The sequence below is a fragment of the Drosophila rhopaloa genome, unplaced genomic scaffold (assembly GCF_018152115.1).
Source record: "Drosophila rhopaloa isolate 14029-0021.01 unplaced genomic scaffold, ASM1815211v1 contig_115, whole genome shotgun sequence".
Classification (NCBI taxonomy): Eukaryota; Metazoa; Arthropoda; class Insecta; order Diptera; family Drosophilidae; genus Drosophila; species Drosophila rhopaloa.
The window spans coordinates 10924686-10946345 of NW_025334990.1; the positions used below are offsets into that span (position 1 = coordinate 10924686).

Here is a 21660-nt window from a genome sequence, read left to right on the forward strand (position 1 = left end):
CGACTGTCAAAAATGTAACTCTTTATTAACCAGTTTTCCCACTGAAATCTTTGAGTGAAAACTGCTCACTCACCTTTTTTCAATAAACGAAAAACCAACATCAACAGCACAAACACATTAGGATTTATTTTATGCAGATGTGTGAACTGAGAAACCCTCAACATCAATCAGCTTAAGCTATATGAGGAGGCCTGCCTTTAATAAAGCAAAAACCAGCAGGTACTCCCAATGTTATTGTGTTCCTCATCGGAGTGGGGTTATTTGAGCCCCTACCCATAGACTTATCGACTTAATCCAATCGCCTTCAAGCACCCTGTATCCATAATGCTCTTTGGCTGCGTCAACATTTTATTGTCAGTCATTTTCCAACGCCCCGCGGCCTCTTCACCAAAATCGGTTCCGTTCACGTGCCACGCCCCCTAATATGTAGCACCGCCCAAGTGATTTTCAAGGGGCCCAACTTCTCCTTTACGTTTTTAAGGCTTTGAGTGTGTTTTTCAACATTTTGTCAAAATTGATTTTTTACTGCACTTACGGCATGATGCGACCGTTTTGGGGTTCCGCATGGCTCCACATGGTTCCGTGTGCCTTATACACAGAGATAAATACAAAATAATTGTGACAAAAAATTATTATTAACTAATTTATCTTATATTTATTAATTGAATTTAGGTTAGAAGAAAATCGACTTTGATATTATATTGTACCTAATTTGTAATCCCCTTTTTGAGAGGCAAGATATATTTTTTATATGTTCCTAGACTTGTAATGCAAATTTCAAATAATATTTGCTCTTCAAATTACAAAATATATATCCGAAATTGCACTTCTATTATGATGCTGAATTTCTTACCTTTCCAAGTGTAATTTATTCAAAGTAATAAATTTGATGATTTGAACTTCATATAAGCAATAAGGAACTCTTAAGCATTTCCAAAATAATGAGATTCATGGGAATTCTTTATCTGATTATGTAATGTAATCTGTGATAGGTTCTATGAAGTATTTTTGATGTATTATGTTAAAACCAAAAGTAATATTTTATTATTGTAGCATAATTTGCTGTGTAAAGACCCCTTCTTCCCACGTTACACTTATGCTTCTCCATTTTACCTTTTTAGCTCTGGCATTGCTCATACGCCGCGTTGTACGCACAAAGAAAGTCGCAGCTAAAAAGCCAACGCGTGTCGCTGTCATTTTCCCCAATGCGTCTGCATTTATTGACTTTTTTGTTGGTGCTCTCGTACACAGTTCCTTTCTCCTTTATTTCTTTCTGTATTTTTTGTTGTCTACGCCTTCATAGATGTCATTAGAGCCAGTAAAAGGACTCCTGGCAAAGAATCCTTTGGATGTAACGCGTGGCCGGAGGCTGTGGGCGATTTGCATTTACCCGTCGCCTGAAACACTTGCGCCGGATATGTTTTCGCTAAGACATAAGTGCTCCGTATAATTTTACTCGATTCTCGTTTATTCTGTAGCTTTAGCTGTACTTACACACAGACAATACATCGTACACTCAATGTCTAGGACTAATATAAAAATACATTTCATTTGTTTTCCATTTTGTTTCTTGACTTTGTTTGTTTTGCGTTGGTTTGAAAGCTTTGGAAGCTTGGTTGTTAACATTTGCTTTCATTGAATTCGATTTGTGTGCACCACCCTTCCGTCCTCGTCCTCTTAAGTATTTCAGCAAAGTCCTCGGTTCTTGGTCAGTAGTTAATGTGAAATTGTATCTTAACTGGTCTGTCGATTTGATTTTGGTGCAATTAATCCATCGGTCGGTGTGTGTAAAATCATCCTAGCCTAGGCGAACATTTTCGGTTCACGTGTAAAATTGGACTATGCTTAAAATGTGTACACTGGATCGTAATGGGTTAACTAGATGGGTCGCCGTCGCCGTTTCCATTGCCCTGCCTTTCCGTTCGCCCCTCTTATCTTAGCTCTACACACGCACACACTTTTGAGGCACATTCAGTTTTGAATCATTTTACAAATTTATAAAGTTTGCAACAAACAACTCCTTTAGTCATCATCCCCCCCCCCAACCCGTCTGCGCTACAAACTAATTGTAAAAATTAAAAATTGATTGGCCCAGGCCAAATAGCAGTTGGCTTCGAGCCAAGGGGTTATCTCCCTGGCCAAAAAAACTCTCCTGCAAGTTTAATGCATTTATCACTATTTTCCGGCCTCGGTTGGAGATATGAAGGTTGGAGGGGGTTTTTCAGTGGAGACCGGGGCTTTTCCCGCTGCTTTTCCGGGGACTTAGAGCGTGTTCTGCTTGGCAGCATCGCCGATTTTGGCAGTCGCGTCGGGTCGCGAACGTGGGCGCCTCTTGGGCTGCAGCGAATAGAGGCGACCGCTGCGAACCCGCGTCTGAGGCTCGCACTCCAGTCGCCACGTGCCAGGGCCGCCGCTGAAAGGGGATTCAAAAAAGGCAAGGGGGGTTAGGTTGTAAATTCAGGCACAACACTCCAAGGACACTCACTTCATCTCCAGCTTGGCCAGGCGCTGCTTGATCTTGGCCTGGCTGGCCGTGTACTCCGCCAGGAGGCGAGCCAGCCGCATGTTGAGGTTCTCCACCGACAGCTCCAACTTCTCAATGCCGCCCTCAATGCTATCGTGCACCCTTTGCGAATCTGCGAATTTTAATTGTATTCATTAAAATTACTATTCAATTTATATAATTCTATAAAATTTAAAGGCACATTATTACAAGTCTAAAGTAGTCAGGTAATAATTTCCTTTTTTGTTAATTTGCGGCATGTAAATAAAAAACTTTTACTAACTGTCACAGATGGGATACTTTATTCATTAATTTTAATGTTTTTAATTTTATATGTAATAATAAAATGTAATAAAAGAATCATTGGATTGCAATTATTAAGCAAATTGGTGAAATTATGATTTCAAGAGCTCAACAATTGCTAAAATTAAATATCAAATTTAAAATAATGAAATCTTGGGTATCGCTTTGAGAAGCCAACATTCATAAATAGGTTGGGATTTTAAAAATCAATTTATTGCTTGAGAGATTAAAAACGATGGCGGATTCATAAGCCCCATAAAAACAACCAATTAAAAGGAATTAATAGCCATAATATTGACCCACACGGCGTTTTCTGATGATTAAATTTGAGTAACGAACTTACCAGCGAATATCTGTTCATCCAGTAGGCCATCCTTGCGCAGCAGTTGGCATCCTCGCTGAGTGAGTGTGGATCTGGCCTCCGGATAATCCGATAAAGTCTCCCACAAATCCCGTTTCGCCAGGCAAAAGAGATCCGAATAGCCCAGGGATCGCACATTGGCCGTTCGACGGTTGCCCGTCCGATTGCCCGCAATCTCCAGCACGGAAACCTCACCGAATACGGAACCGGCTCCCAAGGTGGCCAGCACGGTGATGCCATCGTCTCCGACGACGGAGAGCTTGCCCCGCTTCACAATGTACATCTCCTTGCCCACGTCGCCCTTGCGGCAAATGTAATCGCCCGGACTGAAGACCTGCAGCTTGAGTTTAAGGACGAGAGCCTCCAGCAGACCCGGTTCCGTGTCGTGGAAGATCCGCACCTGCTTCAGCGTATCCATGTGCACCTGGATGGCAATCTCCGCCTTCAGTTTGTCGGGCAAGGCGGCCAGCACCCGCTCCTCGTCCAGTGCCCCACTTTGGGACCACGTGTAGGCGAACCACCGGATCACCCGGGCCTCCAGTTCGTGACCCACCCGCCGGAAGGCCATGTACTGCTTCACGCCGTCCATGCGATTCTGGAACTCCACGCGAGCCACATTCATGTTGGAGATCATGGAGCCAATGTTACCTGGAGGTGGGGATTAGATTAGGGGAAACTTGGTTAATGAACGAGCTGGGCGGCAGCAATTCATCTTGGCCTTCCATAACCGGTTAGCCACCCACTCCAGCACAATGAAACCGAACCGAGCGCCCAGTGTTCCATGCCACTCATGGATTCCGGCGTGCGGATAACGTGGCACAAAGGCGACTAATGGCGGCACTTCCGGTGCCGGAGTCAAGCACACGCATCTCCAACTTGGCGAAATGGAGAAGCGGAGATGCCGCCGGGCACTCAGCAAAAATATATCCCAAAGTTGTGGTTCACTCGCTAGCAATTTGCTTTCAGGAAAAATTAAACTTTGCAGACTTCAAGGACTTAATGAATCGGGCAATATTTATCTTTTCAATAAATCTTTCACAGTAAAATATGATGATGCTATTTTTCAGAAACTTGGTAGCCAAATCGTTTTCCATAAGGATGAAGGTTGTGCTTTAAAATTCAATGTTGTGCTCTAAACGTCTTTGATTAACCAATTTATACAGCTTTTAAATTAATCTTTGTAAACAACTTTTACTTGACAATAGAGTTATTTCAGATGTTAAATAGTTATTTCAAAAAACTGGTGTCTTAAAATGTATTTAAAATTTCGACACAATTTGTATTCTATTTTAAAATAATAAACTTGCAAATCTCTTTTTAAACCAAAAACTAATAAATTTCAAAAACATATTTTATTGATCTGCATATGATATGTGCCTAAACTCAATTTTTGAAAAACTCATATTTTAATCTGAAATTATTATAGACATCTGTACAACTTTCTAATATTTTTACTTGGGAAGGGCATTCAGTAGTGTCATAAAGATCATTTGAGATTAAAAATTTCTTAAAAAGGAAAAGTAATCTATATCATACAACAAATGGTATTACTTCGGAAATCCGTTGGACATACAAAATAAGTTTGTATATATACTGCATCCTTTAACTAGTCCTTTCAGGAGATTAACAATCACTACATATTTTTTGAAGCACTCATAATTTCTGTTGGTTAATATCAGTTTTTGAAGACAACTTGACTATTTATCATTATTATTTTTCTACTTTTTCCGAGTGTGCCCGTCAAATTGTCCTGTCCAAACGAACTCGGCATTCATCACAGTAAGTAAATTTGTTTGCTCAGTGGGTTCGAGTATGAGGATGAGGCTGCGGAATGTGGAATGTAGAATGAGGCGAGCTGGGGAGTCCTGCTTCTTGCCACCACCGCCCATCTGGTGACGGTAATGGCAGCGATAAGGAGGACGACAAAAATGATAAAAAGGCACGTTTGCCAAAAAAAAAAAGGGGAAGGGAGATGTCACAGGGGGCGACGGCAACAAATCAACCCGGCAAAACAAAACAAAATGGCATAGAACCGAATGGTACAGGACAGAACAGAACAGACTGGAGCTGAAGGCGTAATGAATAATGTGGGTTCATGGGCGGGAAAGGGACCACGAGGACGAGGACGAGGACGAAGACGACGACCCTGACGTGCGTGGCTGTAAATTAATACCCATTGATGTCACAGATGTCACTGTGGAACCAATTAAACGATCAGACGAAATATTTGCGTAAACAAGCGCAAACAGAGGACCCCAAAAGGGATTTTCTAGGCTGTCACCCGCTGACCCACTCACCCACGATGGTGGCGAAGATGAGGACGCCGGCCAGGAAGTCGGCCACCACGAACAGATACTCCACATCGTTCTCCGGCGTCGGAGTCTCGCCAATGGTGGTCAGCGTCAGCGTGGACCAGTAGAAGCTATAGATGTACTGCCGCTGCAGCGTGTTGTTCCGCGTTCCATTCAGGTTGTACACCCACGAATCGGAGCTGAAGCCAATCTCATAGCTGATGGCGAAGTACATGCAGGCGTTCCAGTGGATCAGCACCAGGATGGCCAGCACCACCTTGCAGATGCGGAAGGCATTCGGATACCCGGTGGCCGTCTCCGTCCGGTCGAACCACTCCCACAGCCGGTTGATCCGGAGCAGCCGGTTCAGACGCACTATCACGGGACACGGCAGATACAGACTGGAGCAGGTCTCCGGGGGCCACCAGAAATAGGCCAAGTCAGTGGGCAGCATCGACAGCACGTCCAGATACCAGCCCTTGGTGTGGAAGTAGTGCCTTCGCAGCCGGAAGGCATCCCGCACGAGGAGCCCCTGGTCCAGGAATCCTGCGGAGGATGGAAACGGAAACAATGGGATTTAGCTGTGTGACCTAGAGATTTGCTCCGGGTGGTGACTCTGCCTTTTGTTTCAGTCGTGCCTTTTGCCTGCGCCATGCGGCGACACTTTTTTTATAGTTCTTTGGATTTTGAGCGTTTTGATGGCATTCATGGAACAGGATTCAGTGGGTATCAGGAGTTGCCTCTTTTATTAAATGTTTGTCTTCTAAGTAACAATTAGCTTACAAATTATATTTTAAATAAAATGGAAATTGATTTAAAATAACTTTAATATTTTTAGGAACATTTGTAAGGTATCCAAACTCTAATACTCAAGGCACTTACTGCGAAAATGTAATTAAAATTTACATTAGGTCATTTCAAAAGTGACACATATTTTAAAAACATCAAATACCGGGTTATTTGTTTAAATGTAAAGTTTGGCTAAACTTAAAGATTTTATGCCATGATAAAATGTTGATTTGTTCTTATTGATTTTAGTTTTCTAAAGTTGATGATCCGCAAAACCTTAAAGCTTAAGATACCTTATCAAACTCAACTCTAAACGCCCTAAGCATAGCCATAATATCAATAAATCCTCAACTAACTTAACTTTTAGTCTGTCACATTTCCCCACTAAAATGAATAACACCATACTCCAGCGTAACTAATCGGTAGCAGAACGTTTGTTGCTATTGTACAAAATGTCAAGGTTGGCTTATCCCCTGCATTTGGCAACTCAACCACACCCACAATCCAGAGCTCGCAGGACTCTCACACTCATTTGCGTACGAGTGTGTGTGTGTGGACTCATGGACAGAAATGGGACTCGAATGCGTGCCAAATGGCTTTGCCGACAGCAGAATCGCTTGCCATTGTCTGAAGGCGGCTTACTGCGGGTCTCATTTGCATAGGTAAATCTCAAATCTGAAACCCGTAACCGAACGAAGGGGGAATGTGGGGATATGGAGATGGAGATGGAGATGTCGTTGGCTCACCCTCGTGCATGTGGACGAGCGTATCCAGCAGATAGATGAAGTCGCACAGGTAGTCCAGGGTGTACCACACGCCAGGAGCACTCTTATTGATCTCCCAGAAGACCGCACGGCCCACCACGAAGATGATGTTGTAAAGCACCGCCAGGGAAACGATGGCCAGCCACTGCAAGTATATATGTTCATGGCATAATTATTACCCACAAATGTCCCATTAAAATTGTACAATGATTCTATTTTAGCACAGTAATTCAGTTGAGGTTCGAGAAAATACGTCACTGCACACCTCAAGGCGTTTTGCAAAGATTTATCAAGGCAAGATTTGTGTGATTTCGTAAACATCCCTTAAAATTACATTCACATTTTCAAGTGATAGCAAACAATCAAAATTAAAAGACAAAATCAATAAGAATAGAAATAAATAAACAGTGACCTCAATTAAAAATTGTTTAAAATTGAAATTTATGGTTTTCAATTTTAAATAATCGGATCATTAAAAGCCGCAGAAGTTAAGCACGATCGTAAGTTGATTGCCTAATGTATCATTATTATCTCATTAATAATACTTAAATAAACACTTCAAATGATAGGTCAACGAATCAATCATCAAGGAGTAAAAGTTCACTCACCCTGTAATGCGACTGCAGGGTGGGATCCACGGAGAGGCGGTTGCACAGGACACTGGAGCCCCGAATTTCGCTGGAGAGAGCCGCATCCTCCGCCGGCGAACCCTTGCCAATCTTGTCCGTGTTGGTGGCATTCGAGAATTTCTCGAGGAACCAGTCCGGCGGTTTGGGGCGATTCCTTTTAGTCAGACGCTGACGTAGAGCTTGCAGAGTGCGTCTTAAAGCCGATGGTTTGCTCCGCTTATTTGGTTCCTACACGGGCAAAAATATTTCGATTTTATAATTAAACGTATTTTATAAAAAAAGATTAAGAAAAATATATTGTTACTAATATGTATCCAATTTAAATATTAATTTAAAAATTGTTGCATTCTAATAATTTGTTTCTTATATAAACAATTTTAATATCGTTTTGTAATTATTTTATTTTTTATTCCATAGACATAACTATTAATGGATATTACCCAAAAATATGTAAAGTATTGAAAAGTAAAATTACTTCACTTATTTATTACACAGAGAAAATATACATATTTCCTTTTTCCCTCTGTGTAAACGAGATGGTTACGTTTTCCCATAAGTTTAGGGAAAAGTTTCGCCGAACGTTCACTAATTGAAGCGTTTTAGTGCTCGGGTTATGGGTATCTCTTTTTTCTGGTTTCCCCGTTCTAACCACATTAAAAGTTGGTCAGCTTCCAAGTTTGGTGCTTAAATTTTGTTATGTCTGCCAGTTGAATGACGCGGCCAATTGCTAGACAGCTTTAGGGGTAGTATTGCAAGCCAACTGAAACACTAATAAAGTACAGATTTCATGCGGTTTGGAAAGGATTTAATGGTGATGTTGTCCAAAGAAGCCACTAGTGAAAGCACATGCCTAAGTATTCTATTAAATTATATTTGGACAATTAAAGTCTGACTCTTGAAATTATAAATCTTACCCATAATATAATTTTTAGTTGGTTAAATGTTTGGATAAGTATGTACAAATCTTGTCAAAAACCGCTAGTTATTTAAGAACGCACCAAAGTAAATGGAATTCCCAGGAGCTTGACTAGTCAAACCATTTTGAGATCTTATTTTGCTCCAGTTTTCCAGCTATTTACTGGGCATTAAAGGCGTGTGCTTGACAGTCTAATAAACGCTTATCAGCCGCTGGCACTGGTTAATCCATTAAGCCATCTTTAGTTCCAGAAAAAAATGGAAAAGCGTAGGAAAAACGCAGTAAATATGACGCATACGCCTCGTTGGGCGGGCAATGGCAAATGGCAAATGACAATGCAATGCCACGCCCCCCGCTGCGTGTGTGTGAGTGTGTAAGTAGGTTCGAAGGCCACATGTGAGTGTGTGTGTGTGTTTGAGTAAGTGTGTAGGTGGATTTACCGCATCTGTTTGCTGTCCCGTTATGGCGGAAATATCCAACGACTGCACCATGGCTTTGACTTTGAAATGTCGCATACAAATCGAGTGTGTCGCCTCCTCTGCTCCTCTTCTCCTCTCTTCCGTCTCCTTTCACTGGCGAATCTTCCCTTTCACTTCCACCTTAGTGCTTCCGAATTTGGCCTGCGGCAATAACAATAACGGCGGCAATAACGGTTAGTTTTTGGACAGCAGCTGCGCGCATGCGCTTCGTTGCGTCGAGCGGACTTTTCAAACTGTTCACACTGATAACTGCCGCCAAAACACTTGACTTGGCCAAGGCGAGGCAGCGACGCCGGCAGCGCAGTCGCCACTGACCGAACCACGACATCCATACACAATAAACCACAGTCGAACTTCTGTAACACGAACCATCAAAGTTTGCCGCAAGACTTTCAATTGGAAAAATTGATTTTTATCTTTTTACACCAAGTTTGTATTATCATTTTGGATTCATATATATTACGAGCATTGGTTTTTAAATTTGTATAGTTAATATATATATTATTCTATTATTACCCAATATATTATTTTTAAAAATTTCAAAAGCATTACATTTTAAACTGTATATCTTTTTTATATCTTGAAAACACATATTGAAGTTTAAATTTCAAAAACTACATTTAAGTAAAGAAGTTCGTTAAGCAGAAGTTCGACTGTACCGCACAATAGTAAAAAACGAGTGGCTGTTTGCTGGCTGTTGTTGTCAATTCGGAATGCTGTTTTGCAATTTTCTTAATTTGCATCGCCACTCATCGTGCTGCCGCGTTTTAATTAATTAACTTGCACCACCGTCGGATGAAGTCTCCAGTGACTTGGTCCTTCGGCGACCACAAGACATCCAGTCCAGCCAAATCGACAAGATTGATTATGCCGGCCGGCGTTTGTCGTTTTAGTCTAAATGCTTTTTAATTGGCCGGACCAACTCGGTTTCAATTAGGCTGAGAGGCAGCGTTTGCAAACGTCGCGAAGCTTTTGCATAAATTAATTGCAATTAATTTGACGGATAGCCGGTGCGTTAGATCAGTTTTCCTGCTGGCCAATAATTTTGATTTTCAATGAGCTCATCATCAGCCAGCCATTTGCCAATTGCAAGGTTACGCACAAAATTCGAGCGGTTTTTGGTTTATTTATTTTACTTTCGGCCGTACTTGAGGGTGGCATCGAAATCGAAACACTGACCCAGCGAACCAGCATTGGCATTATCATCGGACCACCGCCCTGATTGCCATTCATGGCACACGGCCAGCGTGGAACTCACAATAAATTTCCATAATTCCGAGTCCGTTAGGCCGAAATCACCCATTCCCCCTTTTTACACCTGGCCGGTAACTTTATGCTAAGCAAATCAAGCGTTTTCATATCGCCGTTTATGGCATGCGTGGGCATTTTATGCTTACCCCATAAAAACATGACTAAGTCGAGGCATTACACCATAAAAATCGAGTTAGAAAAGACCAAATAGCTGACCCGTAATTGAGGAAATCAAATGCAGGGAGTTGTAAACTGGAGTCCCTTATTTAATAAGGGATAATTTGAGTAATAGCATTTTGAAGAGTCCTTTTGATTTTTATCACATGAATATTTCGTGTAAAGGTAATAGATTTAGATTTGTGTATCGACTAAAAAGGTTTAAAAATTATTTAAATAGGAATGAAGGAATAGATTCTCGAAAATCATCACGATTTAGTTGATAATGTAAGAAAAAATGAATTGAAATATTATATCGAAGGAAACGATTTAGAGGTTTTCTATATTTATCCGCTTGATGAATATTAAAAGATGTTTCCAGAGAATAGAATAAACAAGAGCTTTTTGATATCGTATTACTTAATGGTTTCAAAGGATTAATCCTTTTGTTTGCCCACAGCGTTTGAAGAATACTGTCGATAGTTTGTTTTCTAATGAATTAAACCAAACGTTTAAGAGTGGTTTTTCGAAGGGGAAAGGATCGGATTTCAATAAATGATAGGATGAATAACAGCTATTTGATATCTTATCACTTGATGGATTCGAACGTTTAACTCCTTTGTTTTTCGAAACCCATACTCTTTATCACTCCTCTGTTATTGATACAGCCGATAGTTGAATATTTATTTATACTGATTGTGATTTCGATGGAAACGTGGGAAATTATGCAAATTGCGGCGCAGATTGGATGTCGATGACCATAAGCTGGATGTGGATGCTTATCGGCAAACTGGCAACAAGCAACGGTCTAAACGATAACAAGGTCCGTTTAATAAACTGACTAATGCTCCCCTTTCCCAAAGCCCCCCACATTATTCGATGTCCTGATTGTCGTGTTTTTCCTTTTAAAGTAACAAGGGAACCGGAGGAAACCCTCATCAACATGGAAATCCAGTTGTTCGCTACTGCCACTGTTTTTTGTTATTGCCGCTTCAATTTTTAAGCCTTGTTTTCGATTGTTTACCGAACGCATTAGTTGACGAGTTCAGCATTGTTTCTGTTTTTTGTTTCTTGTTTTTAGTAATTTTATTTATTACAAAGTTACTGCCTGCGAGCTAAGCTGCCGCCTGCGAACGCGTTTTTTTCGTAACTGTCGATGGCGCAAAAAAATTTGACTAAGCGGAATGTCCGCAGACAGACCGCACTTTCGCTGTTTGCTCTCGCTCCTTTCTCCGTCGACCCCACCTCTCCCTCTCACTCTTTATTTCGCCGTCCTTCTCTACCTTTCTCCGATTGCCATCATCATCGTGTTGAGTGTCCTGCCGCCTTCTCAAATTGCACAGCAACAACTACATTATGGCAAAGACAATCGAGCCAACATCGACATTGGCAGAAAAAAGGTATCCCTGATTATATAGCTAAAAATTATAGCTTAAAAAAGAGGGAACCCTAAAAATGAGAATCGAACACTCAATTAAAGACTTTAATTTAAAGTTCCATATTTTTCTTATAACAAACGAACTAACCTAACTATAAATTCCACAACTCACAGCCTCTATAAGTATTTTAATGGCATTGGTAAGTACATAACTTAAATTATGTATAGGTGGTTCCAGTTAAGGAAGTTTGACTGTTTAAGTTCATTTTAAATTATTAACTATTGGAATTGAAACAATGAGACATATATATATAACCAATATATTTAAAAGTGTAAAAAGTGTTTAGTCATATATCAAATTTCCTAGAGTTAATTTAAAATAATAATAAATATATTACTGTTATTCAAACATCTGTGTAAACTTTATGTTTGATTTATGGTAGCCGCATTCGATGCTTTCGGAATCATGAATTTAATACTGCTTTAACTTTTTCGCCCAGTGTAGGCACGCAGGTAAGGCCAAGCAAATAGAGTTCATTAATCGGTTTAATGGCATGACTGGATGACTGAATGACTGTACGGACCAGCTGACAAGGATACACATCGCTGTTGTCGGGGCTGTTCAACTCGAGAACTTGTAACTATTTTGGATTGGCACGAGACTTGTCATATTTTCAATGCCAATTCTATAAAGTTTCCCTCATTTAGCACACCTCCTCACGGCCAATTTTGAGTAATGGACGTTTATATAACCACAATGCCAGTAGTTTGGGGTTTCCTTAGCTCTTCTTCAGCTGTTTGTGCTGTTTTTTGTCCTTCTGCTGCTACTGCTGCTGCTGGACAAACACTCGAACACACCTCAAAAGCATTAACAACAACCGACCAAGCCAATATTTGGACGACGGCAACCACAACGATATGCGGGCATGAAATGGAAGTGGAAAAGTCCGGGAAGCGTGGGCCCGGGGGATGGGGCTTTGAGGGCTTTTCATTTGTATTTATTTCATTGCGTTTTTCTTTCGGTATTGGTATTGCTGTTGCCATTTATGAAATGACATTGAAACAGTTTGTGTTGCTGTTTTTTCGCCCTCCGTTTCATTCTCTTTGAGCGGAGGCGAAAGGAACTCGAGTCTCTTATCTATCAAATTGGTTGTCGCCCTTGGCGCCGCTTCCCCTCGATTTGCCCCAGTGTTCAGCTGTATCCTGCTGGATCCACCAGTATCCACCAGCTGGCCAACTGTCGATGGTGACCCTCTTCCCGGCTTAACACCCACACTCTTCCCCTGACCGAAATACACACTCACTTATTTATAGCCCTGCGGGTCGGAAGAAGTCTGGTTTCCTTCTCTTTTTTTTTATAAGGAAACCTAAGTAATGCAATTATCCCGGACAGGACATGAGAGATCTCCCACTTCTGATGAGGATTGCAGAGGAAACGAAAAATGCAGTAAGTTAGCTAAGTAAGTTGATTTGAAAGGCGAGATGCGGCCAGTTTGCGATTTAAGATACGGAAGTCAAGGGACACAAACCTGTTCTTCCGAAACCTTTGCATTTTAAATTTGAAAATGGAAATGACTATTTAAAATTTGCATAAAACTGTACAACTAATATTTTCCTTTAAACTAAAGTCTGGCTAGCTTTAACTCTCGTTGTATTTACTTCTGACTGCCTGCTATCAGTTGATTTGATTTTCTAAGTTTAATTAAAAAGATGCCCAACAAAATCTTTTATTTTGGATAAAAAGCTTTGAATAATAATGTCAGAGATCTTAATCACTTCTTGTTCGAAACTTTCAAAATATAGTTTTAAAATATTATTAATGTTTGGATTCTGACGTACCCTTAATAGAGATGAGAGATCGAATGAAACCAAAAGGAGAATTAGTTTAAACCATAAAAACAGATAACAAGTACCAACAAATATATGTATGCTCTAATTGAATAAAGAATAAGTATCGGTAGATAAAAAGTTCATATCTCTATTAACGAATCTGTTTAAACTTTTTTCACCTTCACCTCTGTCAGCTAACAAAATGTTCTTTGTTAGAGTATCCAAAAATAAATTGAACAATAGCCCCCGCCATAAACCCAACACCTCCTTCCCCATCTAAAGCACCACATAGCCTTTTTTGTCTTTCTTTTTTCAGTGTTTTAAGTCGATTGACACGTGCTAATAAAAATTTCTGCGGGCAACCAAAAATGGCATTCAACTGAGGGGAGGGGGGTTGAAGTAGACGGCTTGGGGCGATGCCTCGGCTACGTGACAATAGAGGAAGTAATTAAAACGCGATTTACGGCAAGGTCAAGTTTATGAAGGTCTGCCCAGTTCATTTGCATTAGTCTGGAATGGCAAGTCTGCGGGGAGTTATGCAGACAATGCGGAGTTTCTATGGCCCGCAGCTCGGGAAACTGGGCCAATTCCGCCTCCTGAGGGCGAGGCGTCAATCAATTAGAGCAATTACTTAATTTCATTTCCACATAATTGAATTGTGGCCAGGGACAGAATGGAATTACAACCGCGCCGGAGCCACAGCATAATGTATCAGTTATTGGATGCGGATTATTGGCCATCGTTTATCAATTGCCGTTTATCTGCAAGTGCTATCAAATTACGCATACGCCACTTTGGCCATGCAGGCAAATTGATTTGCACGCTTTGAAAATGGCTGACATTAAATTATGAATACAAAATAAATAAAAGATATAATAACCGAAATTAATGTCAGCGTTCAAATTAAGATCGATCTGAGCCTGACATTAGTTTAATTCTATTAGCAACTTTATTTCCCATTAATTAAACAAACATATTAAAATAATATAATCATAATAATATAATCCTATTAGATCGCCATGGTTGGTAATTTTTTAAAAGGTCAAGAGATTTCCATTTATAGATCTTAGGTAGAATGTTGTTGTAATGGTGTATTGGGAAGGGAATGCTTTCTGTCTTACATTTTTTTTATTTTTAGAATATACCCTTTAAATCTAAAAGAAAAGATTATAGCTACCTGCTGATTAGCTACCCACCTGTATCAGCTTTCTGCCATTTTCCACATAGCTGGAATCGCTGGCATTGGGTTGGTGGTTCTGCTTCTGCTTTTGCTGCTGGTCAGCACGTGCAATCGCCTCCTCCGGGTTATCCTCGCCTACGGCCGCCCCGAACTCATCCTCATCCTCGTCATCCTCATCGTCGTCGTCGTCCTCGTCGTCATCCTCCTCGGCATCTCCTCCAGCCTGGCGATGATTCCCCTGGCGATATCTCCGATGCCAGCTACGACGTGGATAGTGAAGGTGATGAACCTCGCCATCCACTGCCATCGGAATCGAGGTGGCCGCCTGTTCGACCGTAATCGTTGCCGTGGGCGCAAAAGGCGCGAAAAGACCGCCGCTAATCTCCTCGAGCGGCGGCGATGCCACGCCCACCGCCGTCTGATGGGATCCGCTGGGCAGCTGCAGTTGGGCGGGCGCCGAGGAGGCGGGGCCCACGAATCGGGTGGTGCGGTACATGGGTCGGGTGGAAAGGCTAATGACGAATGGTTTAGTAGAAGAACACAAATAGAAGATGTAAATGAAATTCTTTGGTTTTATAGTCTTATAAGTCATTATATTATTTTATTATTTTATATCCCACAGCTTTTTAAAGCGAATCTATTGATTTATCAAAGCTATATACCAAGAAAAACACCTTCATTTTTAATAAAGTAATAATTCTGGTAAAATCAATTCCCAACTAATTCCTACTCACTTGTAGCCGTATTTTGGGGATTCGGTTTCGGGGCGTCTACGGGTGGACATCATCGTGTTGACCCGATCTCCGCGAGCGGCAGCCATCATGTAGGTCCACATAGCTGGGCGATGGCTGGATGTCGGATGGAATGCAGCTACGCAAGGCACGAACCCACCACCATGATGAACAGCGGGCAAGGAGTCTGCAAGGAGGACGAAGGAGTAAAACTTTTGCATTCAATTCCGGCCCAGAATTTAAGTAGTTTGTGACCCGTGCGCCCCAAAACGCCCACTCGGGGGCAGTTGTGGTCTGGCCACGCCCACCGTCAAACGCCCCCAGGCTGCACTGCCGGGAAACCGAGCAGTCATAAATGTTCCTTTCTGCACGGCTATAAAACACTTGGAGAGACGTAAACATAAATGCCAGCCGCTTAGTGGCCAAAAGGGAGGGGTGAGGGGTGAGGGGGCGGTGCCTTTGGGATGTCTGCCGTGCTGCAGTAATTAAGCAATTAAATGCAAAATTGTTGGCTTACGGAACGGTTTGTGGTTCGAAATTTTTAAATTGCCCCTCAAGGTAGGCAACAGAAATTTTTCAAGGGGTCCTTCCTGCTTGCACCTCATGTGAAAAAGTTTCGACTTGAAGGAGAAGAGCATAAAGAGGTGCCGCTGCCAGGCACACTCTTTGGCCCATAAAACTTTCTGGGCAGGTAATCAGAAAAGCATTTAAAGCTGATGGTAAATGATTATGGAACTACCTGGGTCTTGCAATTTAATCTCTTCAAGTTTAAGATCTTGCAAGGCATAAGGAAATTCCTAGAAAACTTTTGACTACTTAAAATGGGAACTTTTTGGGTAAGTGCGCTTAATTTCAATAGCTTTGAAAAATAAGATACAAATTAATGAAATATTAGGCATAAGCAAACATACACTTTTAATCAACACATGAAATTTGGGTTTCAACTGTACGAAACTGATTTAATACTAACTGTAATTTGGTTCTTATAAAATATAATAAATTGTTTACAAGGAAAAAATCAATAACTCTTACAGAAAATAGGATAACTACTAAAAAACTACTTTAGTAACATTGATAATCTGCTTAATTAAAATGACTCAAGAATATTACAAACATTCTAAGAAAGTTATTGGTCCATTTAAATAAGGATTAAAAGAGTTAAAGATAAAGTACTTGTTAAAAAAATTAAATGAAAAATCATGAAAAATAAAGTACGTATTAAAAGATCTATTAAAGCTTAAAATAAGTAATAAAATGTGCTTTTTGAATTGCAAAACTCATTGAAATCATTTATAAGCGATAAATGGTTCATTAACGAATACAGTTGTAATTGCCATGAAAATCCCAGGCATTTCACTTTAATCGCTTGGAAAAACTAACACAAAATTCCCAGAAAATTCAAGAGCAATTCCTTAATGCCAAACTTTTTGCAGCTAGTGATAATTGAGGAGTTCTAGGGACTCTGAATCCAGCAGCAGCTGTCCAAGTAGAGAAAGTTCTCACTTGGCAAACGAAGGCAAACAAATAATTCCGTTTAGTCGCGAGCTAATGATGCGCAAATGATAAATACAAGCTGCCAGTAGAGCAAAAATTTCAACAGCTGTAGATAAAATGCAGCTGTGACTCAGAGAAAAAATCGAATAGGGGTTTGACAGTGAAAATAGAAATGGAAATGAAAATGCGAATGCGAATGCAAATGCAAATGCAATGGCTGATAATCAAAACGAGCGCAAAAATGAAGCGGCAATGCGAAATTTTTTATGTAATTTCCAGTCGAGTGGTTGCCACAAAGAAGGTACATAAACATATACGTATACATTCGCAGCAAAGGAAAACACAAGTTGCAGTTGATCCTTTGTCCTTTTCCTTTGTCTGGCATTAAGCAGCGTTTACTGTCGCGTGATTTTATGTCATAGATTATCTTTGGGTTGCACGCTCCTCCAGCCAAGCATTCAATTTTAAGTGCAATTTTGGTTTTTGGCCAGGCGAAGTGGTAACCTTCGATGAGTCAGAGGCAGGGGCTCGAAGTCTTTGACCGCCAGTTGGTCCATTGTCTCGAATTTGACTCTGGGCAAGGGATTCAAATGGCACAAGTACCTCGTACAGTGGCTCCCCATTCCTCTGCCCCATCTCAGCATCGATTTTTAGCTATAAAATCAAAGTAAATCCATTTATCAACTTCAGCTGCAAACATTTTTCGTGCAGATAAGAACTGACTTTGATAAAATGTGGCTCTTCTGGCAAGCCACTTTAGATGTTTGCATCTTCCTTTGGCCCTGCAAAACCAATCGAAAAGCCCGGGGAACCCGTCCTGCAGCGGGATATCTAGGCAATTAACCCGTGGACCTCAAAGGCAGCAGCAATCGCATTGGCAGCAACTTCAAAATTAGACAAACTTTTGGCTTTGCCTCTGGCATAATTCCCAGCCCTCCGCTTCTTCGATCTAAATTGCTAATGAGCCATAAATGTACCCCACTGGGTGTGCACATGGAAAAAAGCATAACCTAACCGAATAATCTCCTTAGTCCATTAATATTTATTCATTACCTAATTTTACAACCAAATTAATTACAATCATAGCAGATTGATCTGAATTTTATTGCCAGAGAAAAAACGTTAATGTCAAATAAAATAAATTGAATAGATTGACAGAAATTTGTAATAGTCACTTAATCGTCAATATGAGGCTCCAAATTATATTAGTTTTATCCTTGTATTAAACAAATAAGATATTCCTCGAATTAATAAAATAATGAAAATGGATTATTTTATAATTAATAGTCACTAATAAACGTAAACAATAAAATAACAATATATATATTCTTATCAATCGGTATACAAATTGTTAAAAAGTCATTTACGATTTGCATTTGTAATTTATATTACAGTAGCATTTTTCCAACAGATTTTAATGCTTCAGTAAGACTACTAAATAAAATCCTGGTTTGACAAAAAAATTAAAAACCATTTTCTCTGTGTATCTTATCTACCCAATAAAAGCACAGCACTAAAAATTGAAGAGCCATTTTAATTGATACTCACAAAAATATTTATCTCAAGAGAACACAAATCATTATTATCTTTATCAAATAAATATTTTAATGAAGTTCTCATTAATTCTTATTTTAGCACTTAATAATTTTACGTGGTGTTAACCTTTACAGATCCAGATTTGTATATTCTTATTTTACCATTAACTCAAATATATTTTTTTTCTGTGCATCGATGTGTCTTATTTGTAATGATTTAGTGGCACCATGGGGCTAAGTAAAGCGATACTGGGGGAACGTGTGAAGTTTATGCCTCATGGAATCGTTTACACTCGCCTCGCTTAGCGGGGATTATGATTGTCCGAGTGGGACGAGGGTACAACGGACCAAGAGTCCTAAATAAGTAAACACATGTCCATATTGAAAACAAATTTCGCAGCGGCCCTCTGTCCATTTCCGCTTGTCAGCTGGGGGGATCAATTAGAACTTCCCACAGAGTCGGGTGGGGTCACAGAAAAAAATGTTTATTCAATATATGAAGCGTTTCCCCCGCCAGCACTTACTGTACACCCTCTGTTTGCCATTCGCGAGCTAGCTGTGTTTAATCCTCTCAGACGCATCACGTATACGCCATGTGGCTGCGGGACAGGGACTTTCAAGTTCAATCAAAACGATGGGGAAAAAATAGAAAGAAAAACGAAGTTGAAAGCAATTTCTAAAATAGGATATACGCACGCACAGATACACTTAATTGTACGGGATGCACAAAATATGCTAATGTCAATTATTTTGTGCGTAATTTGCTTTTCATGCTTCGACGGGAAATGTGTAACTGGCGCCTCATTATGAATATTCATTTCCCGCATACAAGTACTCTTACTTTCTCATCCTGCACAGCAAAGTCCACATCCCACATCCACATCCACATCCACCTTCATATCCATATTCACATCCACACATCCCCTTTGTTCGCTAATCATTCCGCAGCCATCGACTTATCTAATCTGTTTTGGTGGTTTTGCTGGCAAGATAAGTGCTGCGGGGGCTGCATTGGGTTAACATTGGGGTGCTTTGGAGGGGCTTTAGGGGGTTAAGGGGTGCCTGGGGGGGCAGGTGAATATGCCACCATCCTGAAAAGGTGAGCTGACTTCAATTAACATTCGTGCACGTAAAGGCAATAACGCAAATGGATTCGGGCTTTGTTTAATAAAATGTGATATTTATGGAGTTTACTGCTCCTCTTGAAGTACCCCCACGCCCCCTCTCCCCCCCTTCCCCCATCACCTGCTCTGCGGATGCCAATTAATATGGCACCAAGTTCGTTATTAATTCGCAGCTCTGTGTGTGTCCTATGGCTGTAGTTAACAATTAGGCAGAGCGATATCAATATCGGAATGGACATGGAAATCACGCATACGCCATGTGGTCTACTCTAGTTTAGTGGCTGTGATTAGATTCGAGCCTGTTGCTCCGTAGCCAGCTGTACCTGTTCTGTTCTGGGCTGCTCTGGCCTGCTCCTCAAGTGGATCCTGCTAATCCTGGACTCTGTCAGCGGTGGAGATGATGCGTAATCCTATTAGCAAACGCTTGGCGTCGCCTTTTGAGTGGTGGCTCCTTCTCTGACTCCTTACTTTTTGCACACTTGTGCTGGCATTGGATTATTTAAGAATGCGTGCAGTAATTTCAACATGAAATTTGAATATTTTTTACGCCTCGCGACTTCACAAACATCACACAACAACACACAGACACGGGGGAGGATTCGAAATGACAGGCATTTACATTTGTTGCTGCCTGCTGCGATATCCTTTTTTTATGATTATGATTTTTTTGTGCACTTTTTTATTGAATTAAAATTCAAATCAAATGTGACGGCTGGCCCTGTTCCGTTTTTTTTTTTTTTTTTGGTTTGAATGGAACCGCGCAAGGGATACAATGGGGATCTCGTGATGGTTTTTTCTTTGGGATCTCGACGGAGGAGTCCGCGCCGTGTACGTTCGCTTGCCCGGTTGGCGGCGCAATGAGAGCTCCGGAAACTGAAACTGAAAGCAGAAGCAGTAGCAGAAGCAGTAGCAGAGGCTGAAGCCGAGTCCGAGTCCGTCTGCTTTTCATTCATGAGTGTCGTTCGGTTCGGGTGAGCTTTTCCCGCAAAAGCTCTACGCGCACGGAAGCTGGCCAACCTGTTGAGCCTCCCAGGAGTCGCAGGAGTCCGCAGGATGCCAGCATCCCGGCATCCTGGCCAGAGTTACCAGAGTCGGCTGTTGCCAGGCCCGCAGGGATAACATAAATTAATTAAATCTATGTACCAATGCTCGTTTCGGTTGATCATCTGACACATTGACAAATTGATGGTGCCGCGGAGTGGGTTTTTTGGGGGCTTAGGAGTCAGGATTCAGGAGTCGGGGTCATGGGTTCGGACTGCGATTTCGGGTTCGGCCCCGGGGCCAACTTGGTTCATTTGCTGAAGTTGATTAATGCATGTATCGCTCGCTTTTTGTTCTGCCTAGATTTAAAGTTGTCTGCCACATATGTGGTCCCCGATGGAGAGGATTCCAGACGGGGAACTTTCTTTGTTGACAAAAAGGTGCACTGACATCTGACCAAATCGAACACAACTAATTCGGCACGATTATTCACATGCCACAGAGATTAGATTAAACTTGGCCAGAACATTATATGGTCGAGCTACCCCATTGGTTTGCTCCCTTCAATTCTGCTGAAATGGGGATAAAGTTTTCCTCGAACATCTGTGCATGTCTACGTTTATTGCTTTCAGTTTTATTACACTCAGAAAACTCTGTTCACTTGGAAACCAAAAATTATCTATGACTTAAAAGTTAGAAAATAAATGTTTGTACCATTTAACGTGATTGCATTAACACTCTGGGTAACAAATTAAAGTGATTCTTTCAGAGCTTAACAACAGCGTGGTTTTTAACAAGTTCCTTACTCATTCAACAAACTCATTCAATATTGAATTACAATTTATGTGGCTTTTTTTAGGGACTTAATACATACATAGATACATTTTTTATAATTAGTAACTATTATTATTCTACAAAATTTGGATGGATAAACATTTTTATGATAAACATGCAAATTTCAAACC

General features: G+C 40.9%; 1 protein-coding gene across 2 annotated transcripts; it reads right to left on the reverse strand.

Moving 5' to 3' along the window:
* Window positions 1-1460: 1460 nt before the first annotated feature.
* On the reverse strand, window positions 1461-20552 carry LOC108037793 (cyclic nucleotide-gated cation channel subunit A). 2 transcript variants are annotated; one of them, XM_017114432.2, is made up of 9 exons: window positions 20038-20552; window positions 15565-15748; window positions 14847-15342; window positions 7620-7868; window positions 6994-7156; window positions 5465-6004; window positions 3150-3815; window positions 2486-2636; window positions 1461-2413 (listed from the first exon to the last, which is right to left on the reverse strand). In XM_017114432.2, exons 2-9 carry the CDS (start codon window positions 15663-15665, stop codon window positions 2263-2265), a joined length of 2517 nt encoding a protein of 838 aa, XP_016969921.1. In that variant the 5' UTR covers window positions 15666-15748; window positions 20038-20552; the 3' UTR covers window positions 1461-2262. The 2 variants fall into 2 exon arrangements, with proteins under 2 accessions (XP_016969921.1, XP_016969922.1); XM_017114433.2 differs by lacking the exons at window positions 14847-15342; window positions 15565-15748; window positions 20038-20552 and adding exons at window positions 8997-9176; window positions 11467-11574.
* Between the last annotated feature and the right edge of the window lie 1108 nt (window positions 20553-21660).